This window comes from Chlorocebus sabaeus, chromosome 26, assembly GCF_047675955.1.
Source record: "Chlorocebus sabaeus isolate Y175 chromosome 26, mChlSab1.0.hap1, whole genome shotgun sequence".
Classification (NCBI taxonomy): domain Eukaryota; kingdom Metazoa; phylum Chordata; class Mammalia; order Primates; family Cercopithecidae; genus Chlorocebus; species Chlorocebus sabaeus.
Window position 1 is genome coordinate 41,722,342 of NC_132929.1, and position 12,680 is coordinate 41,735,021.

The 12,680-nt window shown below is 45.7% G+C and overlaps 1 protein-coding gene across 11 annotated transcripts in view; it reads right to left on the bottom strand.

Moving 5' to 3' along the window:
- MEGF11 (multiple EGF like domains 11) overlaps window positions 1–12,680 on the bottom strand; it is a 380,349-nt gene that overhangs the window by 191,457 nt on the left and 176,212 nt on the right. For all 11 annotated transcript variants that reach the window (XR_012091518.1, XM_073012262.1, XM_038008853.2 and 8 more), the window contains one exon: window positions 10,382–10,474. Coding sequence is in view for 10 of the 11 variants with exons in the window: in XM_073012262.1 (XP_072868363.1) it covers window positions 10,382–10,474 (93 nt within the window). In the remaining variant the exon portion in view is untranslated. The remainder of the gene's footprint in view (window positions 1–10,381; window positions 10,475–12,680) is intronic.

Sequence of the window (12,680 nt, forward strand, 5' to 3'; positions counted from 1 at the left end):
GGTTAGGGGATCATGGCAACTGGGAGGCAGGACTAGATTGCAGCCCCGGACAATGCGGCTGCTTACATTGTGAATTTTAGCTCCAGATCAACTGCAAGAACAAACCAGCAATCCCGAGAGGAACCACAGACCCTCCGAAGGAAGCAGACTGCTCCTGCAGGACCCGGGAGACACCCCAAATACTGTGAGGGCCCCAGCTGTGGAAGTGGGAAAGGGAGATCCTCCTCTCCCGAACACACACCCCCACTGAAGAGGCTGAAGTCTGTTTGTGGGGGAAGTTTCTGACTTTACCCGGAGCTGAGTCAAGTTAGAAAGCTGAGTAAAACACAGGCATAGAGGAAGCAGCAGAAAGGCTTGGGCGTCCGCAGGCAGCCCATTCCTGCCTGGCACCACAGGGATCCATCAGGAGTGTGGACAGAGGAGCAGGGGATAAAACTCTACAGAGAGAAGGAATTCTCTAGCGGAAGTTTGTAACAACTTGAACCGGGCGAGAAGCCTCCTGGCCATAATTTGGGGGAGGGTGCAAATCGAATGGGGTGTGCAGACCTCACAGGCGGGGAAGAACTAAAGCCCATTTCTTTAGCAGCTGGGAGGCAGATAGCCTTGGGCAAGTTTTCAAGCCTGTCTTGCCCTACACCTGGAAACAGACTCTGGGCTGTTGCGGGAAGGTGGGGGGTGGCAGGGTCGGGGTGCAGCACCATGGGAGTGAGGCTGGCCCTTTGATTTGCATGGGAGCTGGGTGAGGCCTGTGACTACTGGCTTTCCCCCACTTCCCTGACAACCTGCATCACTCAGCAGAGGCAGCCATGATCCTCCTAGGTACACAACTCCATTAACCTGGGAAACTCACCCCCATCCCCCACAACAGCCGCAGGGAGACCCACCCAAGGAAAGTCTGAGCTCAGACACACCTAGGCCCACCCCCACCTGATGGTCCTTCCCTATCCATCCTAGTAGCAGAAGACAAAGGACATATAATTTTGGGAGTTCTACAGCCCCACCCACCGCCAGTCCCTCTCCACACTACTATAGCTGATGCTTTCTGGAACGCGCCACCTCCTGGCAAGAGGCCAACCAGCACAAAAATAGGGCATTAAACCACAAAAGTTAAGGACCCTCATGGAATCCATTGCATCCCCTCCCCCCGCCACCTCCAGTGGAACAGGCACTGGTATCCATGGCTGAGAGACCACAGACAGTTTACATCCCCGGACTCTGTGCAGACAACCCCCAGTACCAACCCGGAGCTGGGTAGACTTACCAGGTGGCCAGACCCAGATGAGAGACAACAGTCACTGCTGTGTGGCTCACAGGAAGCCACATCCATAGGAAAAGTGGGGGAGTACTACATCAAGGGAACACCCCGTGGGACAAAAGAATCTGAACAACAGCCTTCAGCCCTAGACCTTCCCTCTGACAGAGCTTACCCAAATGAGAAAGAACCAGAAAACCAACCCTGGTAATATGACAAAACAAGGTTCTTCACCCCCCCAGAAAATCACACTAGTTTGCCAGCAATGGATCCAAACCAAGGAGAAATCCCTGATTTACCTGCAAAAGAATTCAGGGGGTTATTAAGCTAATCAAGGAGGGACCAGAGAAAGGTGAAGCCCAATGCAAGGAAATCGAAAAAATGATACAAGAAGTGAAGGGAGAAATAGTTAAGGAAATAAGTAACTTAAAACACAATAAAAACTTCAGGAAACTTTGAACACGCTTTTAGAGAGGCAAAATGCTCTGGAAAGTCTCAGCAGAATCGGACAAGTAGAAGAAAGAAATTCAGAGCTCAAAGATGAGGTCTTTGAATTAACCCAATCCAACAAAGACAAAGAAAAAAAAAAAAGAAAGAAAATATGAACAAAGCCTCCAAGAAGTCTGGGATTATGTTAAATTACCAAATCTAAGAATAATCAGTGTTCTCAAGGAAGAAGATAATTCTAAAAGCCTGGAAAATATATTTGGGGGAATAATCAACAAAAACTTCCCCAGCCTTGTGAGAGACCTAGACATCCAAATACAAGAAGCACAAAGAACACCTGGAAAATTCATTGCAAAAAGACCTTCACCTGGCCACATTGTCATGAGATTATCCGAAGTTAAGACAAAGGAAAGAATCTTAAGAGCTGTGAGAGACAAGCACCAGGTAACCTATGAAGGAAAACCTATCAAGTTAAGAGCAGATTTCTCAGCAGAAACCCTACAAGCTAGAAGCGATTGGGGACCCATCTTCAGCCTCCTCAGACAAATCAATTATCAGTCAAGAATTTTGTATCCAGCAAAACTAAGCATCATATATGAAGGAAAGATACGGTTGTTTTCAGACAAACAAATGCTGAGAGAATTCGCCATTACCAAGCCACCACTACAAGAACTGCTAAAAGGAGCTCTAAATCTTAAAACAAATCCTGGAAACACATCAAAACAGAACCTCTTTAAAGTATAAATCACACAGGACCTATAAAACAAAAATACAAATTAAAAAGTAAAAACAAAAACAAAATCAAAGTACACTGGCAATAAAGAAGAGGATGAACGCAATGGTACCTCACATTTCAATACTAACATTGAATGTAAATGGCCTAAATGCTCCACTTAAAAAATACAGAACCGCAGAATGGATAAGAACTCACCAACCAACTATCTGCTGCCTTCAGGAGACTCACGTAACACCTAAGGACTCACATAAACTTAAAGGGGTGGGAAACGGCATTTCATGCAACTGGACACCAAAAGCGAGCAAGGGTAGCTATTCTTATATCAGACAAAACAAACTTTAAAGCAACAGCAGTTAAGAGAGACAAAGAGAGATATTATACAATGGTAAAAGGCCTTGTCCAACAGGAAAATATCACAATCCTAAACATATATGCACCTAACACTGGAGCTCCCAAATTTATAAAACAATTACTAATAGACCTAAGAAATGAGATAGACAGCAACACAATAATAGTGGGGGACTTCAATACTCCACTGACAGCACTAGACAGGTCATCAAGACAAAGTCAACAACAACAAAAAAAACCATGGATTTAAACTATATCCTAGAACAAATGGACTTAACAGGTATATACAGAACATTTCATCCAACAACCTCAGAATACACATTCTATTCAACAGTGCATGGAACTTTCTCCAAGACAGACCATAGGATAGGCCATAAAACGAGCCTCAATCAATTTAAGAAAACTGAAATTATATCAAGCACTCTCTCAGACCACAGTGGAATAAAACTGGAAATCAACTCCAAAAGGAACCTTCAAAACCATGTAAATACATGAACATTAAATAACCTGCTCCTGAATGAGCATTGGGTCAAAAATGAAATCAAGATGGAAATTTAAAAATTCTTCAAATGACAACAATGACACAACCTATTAAAACCTCTGGGATACAGCAAAGGCGGTGCTAAGAGGAAAGTTCATAGCCCTAAACGCCTTCATCAAAAAGTCTGAACGAGCACAAATAAATAACCTAAGGTCACACCTCAAAGAACTAGAGAAATAAGATCAAACCAAACCCAAACCCAGCAGAAGAAAGGAAATAGCCAAGATCAGAGCATAACTAAATGAAATTGAAACAACAACAACAATAAAAAATACAAACGATAAATGTAACAAAAAGCTGGTTCTTTGAAAAGATAAATAAAATTGATAGATTATTAGCAAGATTAACCAAGAAAAGAAGAGAGAAAATCCAAATAACCTCACTAAGAAATGCAACAGGAGATATTACAACTGACACCACTGAAATACAAAAGATCATGGAAGACTACTATGAACCCACTTTTACACACATAAACTACAAAACCTAGAAGTGATGGATAAATTCCTGGAAAATTACAACCCTTCCAGCTTAAATTAGGAAGAATTAGATACCCTGAACAGACAAATAACAAGCAGTGAGATTGAAATGGTAATTTAAAAGTTACCAACAAAAAAAAGTCCAGGAGCAGACAGAGTCATAGCAGAATTCTACTAGACATTCAAAGAAGAATTGGTACCAATCCTTTTGACACTATTTCCACAAGATAAAGAAAGAAGGAACCCTTCCTAATTCATTCTAAAGCCAGCATCACCCTAATACCAAAACCAGGAAAGGACATAACTAAATGAGGGGGCCAGGCGCAATGGCTTATGCCTGTAATCCCAGCACTTTGGAAGGCTGTGAGTGGATCACTTCAGGTCAGAAGTTCAAGACCAGCTTGGCCAACATGGCGAAACCCCGTCTCTACTAAAAATACAAAAATTAGCTGGGCTTGGTGGTATGGGCCGGCAATCCCAGCTACTACTCAGAAGGCTGAGGCAGGAGAATCACTTGAACCTGGGAGGCGGAGGTTGCAGTGAACCGAGATTGTACCACTGCACCCCAGCCTGGGCAACAGAGCAAGACTCCATTCTCAAAAAAAAAAAAAAAAAAAGGCAAAAAAAAAAGGGAGGAAATTCCGACACATGTGATAGCACAGATGAACCTTGAGGACATTATGCTAAGTGAAATCAGTCGGAAAGGGACAAATACTGTATGATTCCAATTATATGAAGCACAGAGTAGTCAAATTCAGAGAGACGGAAAGCAGACTGTTGGTTGCCAAGGGCCAGGGAAGGGGGCAATCGGAAGTTAGTGTTCAGTGAGGACAGAGTTTCAGTTGGGGAAGCTGAAAAAGTCCTGGAGATGGATGGTGGCGATGTTTGCACAACCATGTGAATGTACTAATGTTACCAAACTGCACATTATAAATATCAAATATAAAATGAGTAATTTTATGTTATGTATCTTTTACCAGGACTTTTTTAAAAAAGAAATTTTAGCAAACAGTTTGAGAAGCACTGACCTCAAGGGTCCCGAGCTAGTTTAGGAGCGTAGGCATATTTCTGAGCTGGTTAACATTCTATTTTAATCTGCAGATAGCTTAAAGCCAAGTCGGCCTGGGGTCCCACACACCATTCAAGATAAGAACATGCTGGACTCGGCAGAAGCTACAGCTGGTGATGGCCCAGCTTGGTTCCGGCTGCCTTCATCACTCAGGCCTGCTCTGTAGTCCTGTCTTGTGCCCAGCGACTGGGGAGTAGGGGAGCAATTCTGCAAGATGGCAGGACAGTGTGTACCGAGCTTTGACTTATCCTGCACTTTGTCCTAAGCGCGTGGATAAGACCGGTTTGGTGGAATACACGATAATGTGGAAAACAGAGGGAAACGGAGGAGGAGGCTTCTCCCTCATCTCTACCCCAGGCCTTCTGGAGGGGAGGCACAGGCCCAAAAACAAAATGCCATTCTGTAGCCTGGAACCCAAAATGCAAAGCACCCTGGGATGGGAGGCAGAGAAACGGGACCCAGGAAATACAATAATTACATCATACAATGAAAGCTTAAATTTCCAAGTTAATTATTGGGCATCATTTATAAAAGTTAACAGGGCATATTTAATTTAGGAATTGGCTCACGTCCTTCTCCGTACAGCTGAAATCTCATAAATGAAATATACTGGATCATTGCCCAGTGCGGAAATAAAAGTTATGAATAATGTTTCTATCTCAATCATTGTCAGTGCTTTAATATTCCTAATTACTTTAAAAAACTAGATATTCAATATAGGAAAACTTTTTTCTTTTTATCTCCACTTGTGAGATTAGTGCAATTTAATAAGAGTCACTCTGTCGTCTTTATTCAGTATAAACTGACATTTCATCCTTTTACTCTTCATTATTATATGGGATGGAGGTTTATGACCAGGCAGGCAGCCACTCCATTTCCCCGTAGTAGTCCATCTAACAGCCCAGAATTATCTGATAGTTGGTGTGTCAGCCCACCAGGCAAATCAGTATCATCTCTCTTCCTTTATGGAGCAGAAAGAAATTAGTCCAGGCCTTTAAAAAAATCAGCTAGGGGGTTATAAGTCAGTAAAAGAATGAGAAGTCCCCACCCCCACCCCAGTACTAGATTTATCCCCTTCACTGCTGTCAAAGTCATAAATCCCTTGGCAGCCACAAAGGGCAGGGCAGGGTAGGGGCAGGCAGTCAGATGATGGATCTTTGTAACCCTCCCTGCCACTTCCAGGAATTTATCCTAAGAAGAAATTGGGACAAGTGGGAAAAGATATATGCATAAGAAGAATCACTGCAGCATTTTTACACAGGGCCACAATCCAGAAATCCCTAAAAAGTCCAAAACATGTTTTAAAAAATTCAGCACCAAAATCCATTTAGAGGCAAAATCTGCATGAAACCGATTTGAGGTTATATATTGTTTTTATGTCACTCGATGTGATCAGTCATAGTCACTTCAGAAATATCACTGTTTCACCCAGGGTGCTGCCCAGACCCCATGGGGGCATATGTCACACACAACATACTCACCGTATGCTTTCTAAACTCTGAAAAATTATAAATTCTGAAGCCAACAGGCCCCACGGATCTTGGATAAAGGATGGTGGGCCTATGACAGTGAAGAATCAGAAACAACCTCAATGTCCATCAACAAGGGACTAGTTAAATGCATGTGGTAATCCATAGAATGAAATTCTGTAAGGCCATTAAAAATCTAAGGGAGATTCACATTTATTGACAAGAAAATGAGTGCATGACGTAAAGTTAAATTTAAGCAGCAAGTTATAGACTAGCACACATATTTGATCTAAATAATAAAAGTTATATCCAGATCTAGTTCAATGTGCAAATGTATAGAAGAATGGCAGGAAGGATAAGCACCCAAATGCCAGCAGTGGTTATCTCTGGGGTGGAGAGTTAACCTTTTTTGTCTAACTTTTGCTACAGTTTGATTTTTCTTTTTAACATGAACAGGTATAACTTTCAGAACCAGAGAGAAAAAAAACCAAACAAGAACGATGCTTTCAATTAAACAAAATCAAAGCTTCTCTGAAAGGGTGTCACACGACAGACCCCATTCAGTGATCTCCAGAGACCACACTGAAGTGGGACCGAGATACCTGTCTCCACAGATTCAGGCCCACAAAGACCCTAAGGCACTGCAGAGAGTGCACTGGCAGACCCCAATAGCACGTAGCAAGCCAGCTCAAATTACATGGGGAAAGCTGGTATCAATTTGTGTCCCATGGCTGACTCCTCTATCTCCACAATATCTCAGGGCCACATCTTTTAAGCAGAGCTCACATTTCCCTGTGAACAACCATGTTTTCTCATGACAGATCAATTTCAACACTGGGCTATATTAACAGAGGTTGAACATCCAGAAGGAGGGAGCATATAATAATTAAGAGTTCAGGTTCAGGACATAGGTTTTTGCTTGGGTGATAGTCCCAGACTTACCATTGACTAGCTGTGTGTCTGCTGGAAGTTCTTTAACCTCTGTCTGCTTCAACTTGCTCCTTTGTAAAACGGGGCTAAATAATAATTCCCATACTGTAAGTTCGTTGTGAAAATTAAACAAGTAGATAAGTAAATAAAGCACTCAGTGCATAGTAAAATTCAATACATAGTAGCTATCTCCACTCTCATTTTTCCATACTGGTCACACCAAGCTTGCAGTTGTGTGGTCAGATCTAGGAGTAAATATTTAAGAGGAATAAAGGCCACAGCCAGTGGAGAGAAACCAGATGGGAAAGGTAGTCCAGATGACATCATGTGAGAAACAAGGGAGCTTGGAGAAGAAACACTTGGGGAGGAAAATGATCACTATCTTCTAATACCTGAAGGGTTGACTCATTAGAGAGTGTCTGGTTTCTTCTGTGCAGCCTCAATGGCTATTATCAACTGCTCTGAGATGACCATTTCTATAGACACAGACTGTGGTCTTGTCCAGTGAGCTCCTTGGAAGAAATTCCAGGTACAAAGAGCATCATGGTCATCCACCACCCTGCCCTGGACTTTATTATGAGCAAGAACCAACCAGTATAAGCTAAAAGGTAGGTTTCCACTGCAGAGAAGGGAAAACTTTCCAACAATGAGAATGGGCTTCCATAAGAGGTAGTGAGCTCCTTGTCAGTGGAAGTATTCAAGCAGAGGTTGGAAAGCTCTTAGCAGAGCATCTACACATTCAATGCTCTGAATGACACTGAAGGTGAGAATCTATGAATTGCTTTAATTCAATGCTGCTGTCCCTCAAACAGGGTTGGAACCTCTTTTAGAACATCCCATGGGTTCAATAGCACATGTCTTTGAGTCGATTCAAAGCTCAATGACCCATGGCTCTTCAACCCATGAGGGTGCATTTAATTGAGAGGAAAGAGCTTTTGAGTTGCTTAGCACCAAGTCTGGTGACTGAATTGGGGGTGTGGGGGCGTTAAAGCAGACAGTCTAGTTCTGTGCTGTAAATAACAGGTCTGTTTCCCGGCTTGCTTGGTAAATTCACTCTGGGGGCAAATCATACTCTAAACTGCCTAGTCCTGTTAATCAAATGCCACCTTTGTTCCATCTCTTTCATTAGGCCAGAACCCTGAAAAGATACAGACCTTGTCTAAAAGACCCTCCAGGGCTCTCCCCACGGCCCAGCACAGTCCCGAGCATACAGCGAGCACTGAACACAGTTACATTCATCGGTGGTTTCTATACACTCAGGGCCCCAGGGGACCCAGGCTGTATTTCAATCTCTAATAGGCTGCCCTCAGCATATAATCCAGCAGTAGCAGGCAGACCCATCCCAGCAGGCCTGACCTAATCCAAGTCAGATACTCCTTCCTCAAAGATTCCTTGTGAGCCAAGTTACTCAAAACAAAACACAGATAAGGGCGGGAAAGCCCAGACATTTTACCCAATGTGTTTTGCAGTTCAAGTTGACAGAAAGACTGGTTGGATATCTTCCTTTATTTAGCTCATCTGTGCCTCAGTTTACCTTTCATTGTCTGGCCCTGTTTCCCAGTCATGGCTCACTCAAAGCAGTAGAACAAGTGGAAGGAGGAGGCCACTGTGGTCACTGGAGGTCCCAACACATTGGGGGGTTTCTTGGATACCACAAGCAGACCATGGACTCCCTGAGCCAAGAGAATCACCCAGACTCAAAACAAAACCACATACTGCCTTTGGCCAGAATGTTCTCATGCACTGCATAGACAGAGAGGCTCCAGTCAAGTCCTTTGGGAAAACAAAGAAACAAAAAAACACAACTAGATGTTTCCACCACAGCGGAGAGAGTAGAAAAGGGCAGTAACACCACACTGGGCCCACATGGACCCAACATTCTCCTCTTCGAGTTTTCAAGACTATGGTGGTCAGATATAGAGTGAGCACTAAACACAGTTACATTCATCAGCGGTTTCTATACACTCAGGGCCCCAGGGGACCCAGGCTGTATTGCAGCCTCCAATAGGCTGCCCTCAGCATTATAATCCAGCAGTAGCAGGCAGACCCATCCCAGCAGGACTGACCTAATCCAAGTCAGATACTCCTTCCTCAAAGATTCCTTGTAAGCCAAGTTATGCAAAACAAAACACAGATGGGGAACATGGAGGTGGCTCCACAAGATGGACAAATAATAGGGCTTAGATCCCTAGTGGAACCACTAACTATCTTATCTAATTAGGTCACCATAAAAACACTCTACTCCAACTCAAAGCAGGAAGAAATTTGGGCTTCAGCCTTAGTCAAGGCCTCTTTGAAAACCAAATAAGACCAAGATATTAACCAACCCTTGACTGCATAATGTGCCAATGGATAGGTGGTCATCCGCAAATATTTGGGGGCAATAAACCAGAGGGGAAGGAGGATTCATTTTCATCTGTGTTCTTGGCAGCGAATTCCCTGAACAGCTGCCAGGTAAGCCGCACCCTCTTGGTGGCCAGCCCCACAGTAGAGACAATGCACCACACCACTGTGGGTTACTGGGCCAGGCCCCAGAGCATCCACATCACCCCAAGCTCAGTAGGAAGGCTTCCCTGGAGGTGGTAAACCATCCACCCACAAAAATGTAGGAACACAAGGAGCTACCCCAACGAGTGTCCTGTTCTAATTTTGGGGACACAGAGACATCCCAAATGTCCACCAGTCTCATAAATCAGTTCCCCTGAGCCTCTGTGGGCATCCACAAAACCGAGTTTTTGGAGCAGTGAACCTGGGGACCAGGGCTAGACAACGGCGACCTCCTCAGTGTGTACTCCTGGGCACTGTGTCAATTTCACATCAACCATCAAAGACCATATCTAGAGGTGTTCCATCAAAAGTCAGAGTTGTCCAGATGACCCCACAATTCCATAAACATACAACACACAATGCCCCCACAGACCCCTACAAATCATCTCTCAAGTGCCACCAGGTTTTAACTGCAGGTACACCTCCTCCCTGATGTTCAGACGGGCTCAGGCAGCCCATCCCAAGTCGCCCAGCACAACACAAAAATGTAGCATGCACACACCACAACCCACCCCCCTACCAAGTCAGAGCCAGGGGTCCTCCTGACCCCCAAACCCCAGACTCACCGCTGGAGCAGTCGGGCCCTCCCCAGCCAGGCTCGCAGTGGCAGGTGTCCGGGGAAACGCAGCGGCCGTGCACACACTCCTCCGTACACAGGGCTGAGGGGACATGAGGAGAGAGAGGAAGAATCAGAACAACAGTGAAAACCAACCATCTGGTCAAGGAGCGTAATCCATTTTGTCACAACTCCCTGGTGCCCAGGGATGCTCACAACACATCACTGGCTTGGGGGAAAATCAAGCTCCACCTGACCTGAGTCATTTAATTAACTCCAGAATGGATCCTACAAGAGTACATTTCATCCCCAGCCTCATTTCCTAAAATGAAACCCAAGCTGGAGAAGCGGTAACATCGTTGGCTTTTCGAGAACATTTCCTCCAACGTTTAACAACAGAGACCTCCGCAAACCTCAGCTCCTATATCCACACCCCTGCTCTCTTTCTCCATCTGCTTAGGAAATAACCTGTCCCTTGCATCTTCTGCTTTCCCCAGTTTCCTTCTGCAAAGGCCCCAAAATGTATCAGCCTGCCTGAAAAGAAGGTCCCTTCTCACTTTTCCCCCCACCTTTCTGCCCTCCTCCCCAAATGTCCCTATTTTGGGGCGCTCAAATGTCAGCAAATCTGCAAAGTACACACATGCAGCGGAAAAAAGCAACAGCTAATTATAAGAAAGTAATTAAGAGAGACATCCACGATGATGATAATTGTAATTAGAAAGTGCCTGGCAATTTCTTATCATGCAGTTGAATGCTGCAGCCTCCTGAGGTGGGAGGTTACAGCGGCAGGCACTTTCCCTCAACCACTCTGGTGCTGTGGCTGATTGACAGCAGTCTGAGGAAGGGAAATTATTTTTCTCTTTCTTTGACAGAATCCACATTTCCTCAAGGTCATCTTTTGCTTCTGAAAGATCTGCCCCACCATCTAAGCCATCAGTGAAGGATTACAGAACGCCCCCATGTGCCACCTCCACCAAGTCTGAAGGCTCAGGGAATCAGCACTTACCATCAACCCTGTCAATTTCTTAGACCGGATCTAGATGTGTGTGTGTGTGTGTGTGTGTGTGTGTGTTTTTTTTTTTTTTCCCTGAAAGCAAGGGACTTCTCTCAGCCCAGTACTGGCCTAGGCTAGGGGAGCAGATGGCCCCTTTTGGTGACCTCCCACCCACTGCCTGGCCTAAATGCCCACTGGGAAGATGCTGTTGGGTTAAACAAGGCTCATTTAATGACTGGTGTGGTCCTCTGGCCCCTCCTAAGCACAGAAACTGACCCTGAAGCTGCTGCCTTAGCTTTGCCCAGGTGCCAGGCAAGGTAGACCCCAGAAGAGCCATTTCACATGCCCCACTGGTCAGTGGTCTGGAGTCAGCCTGTCCACTGCAAGGCTGGGATGTGGTGTGTCTGGAGATCCCGAGCACCTGCGTCCTTCTCATTCCTACAAGTAGCCTTTGGGGAGGCTTTGGGGAGGTTGTGGCACTTCCCCAGTGCTGGAGCCCCGCTCACTTACAGCCCTGGGAAGCGGCTAACCCAGTGTTGGAGAACCCAGTGGGCCCTGACCCCGGGGACCAGCTCCACTTAGAACCACAATGTGCTGCTCATGTGGCAGCTAGCAAGACTGTCACTCCTGCTGCCCGGGCTCCCACTGGACTTTCCAAACAAGCTTATATGAGTCAATGCCCCCAGGACACACCACTGTCCATCCTCTGGCTCCCCATGGGATGCCAGCCCCTCAGCCCAGCCAGCTCCCAGCCCTGGCCTCAGCTGCTTCCTTTCCCTCATCCCCACCCTGAGAGGATGAGGTCCCTACATGCTCTACAGCTGGACCCATCAGTGTTACAGCTTGTCATATTAGCTCACTGACACCGTCAACTGCTTTCTGACTGCAGAGAGCAGGACCCGGATCCCTGGGGTCTCTGCCGAGGGCGGTGAAATCAAGCAGTGACTTGCGAACCTGCCGAGTGTCAGGTCTCAAAGAGACTTAAGAGAAAATCATGTCCTGGCCCTTTGTTTTATATCTGGAGAAGCTGAGGCCTGAATGTTCATGGCCCCTTGTGCAGTGTGTGGCCTCTCGGTCAGGGAGGAAGGAGCTTGGGGTGGCTCCTGGAGCTAGAGGCCTCTGAAGGTGGAGAGAGCCCAAGGCTGTGGGGACTTCACATTTTGCCCAGGCTGGACATCCTCCCCCGCCCACATGGCTCAGGGGCTGGCGGTGGGGCCCATTCCAGAGGGAACAGCAGAGGGGTGCTGTGACAGGCCCACAAGAGGGTCAGTGGTGACCAGAGACAGAGGGTGGAGGAGCTGCTTCAACATGCTCA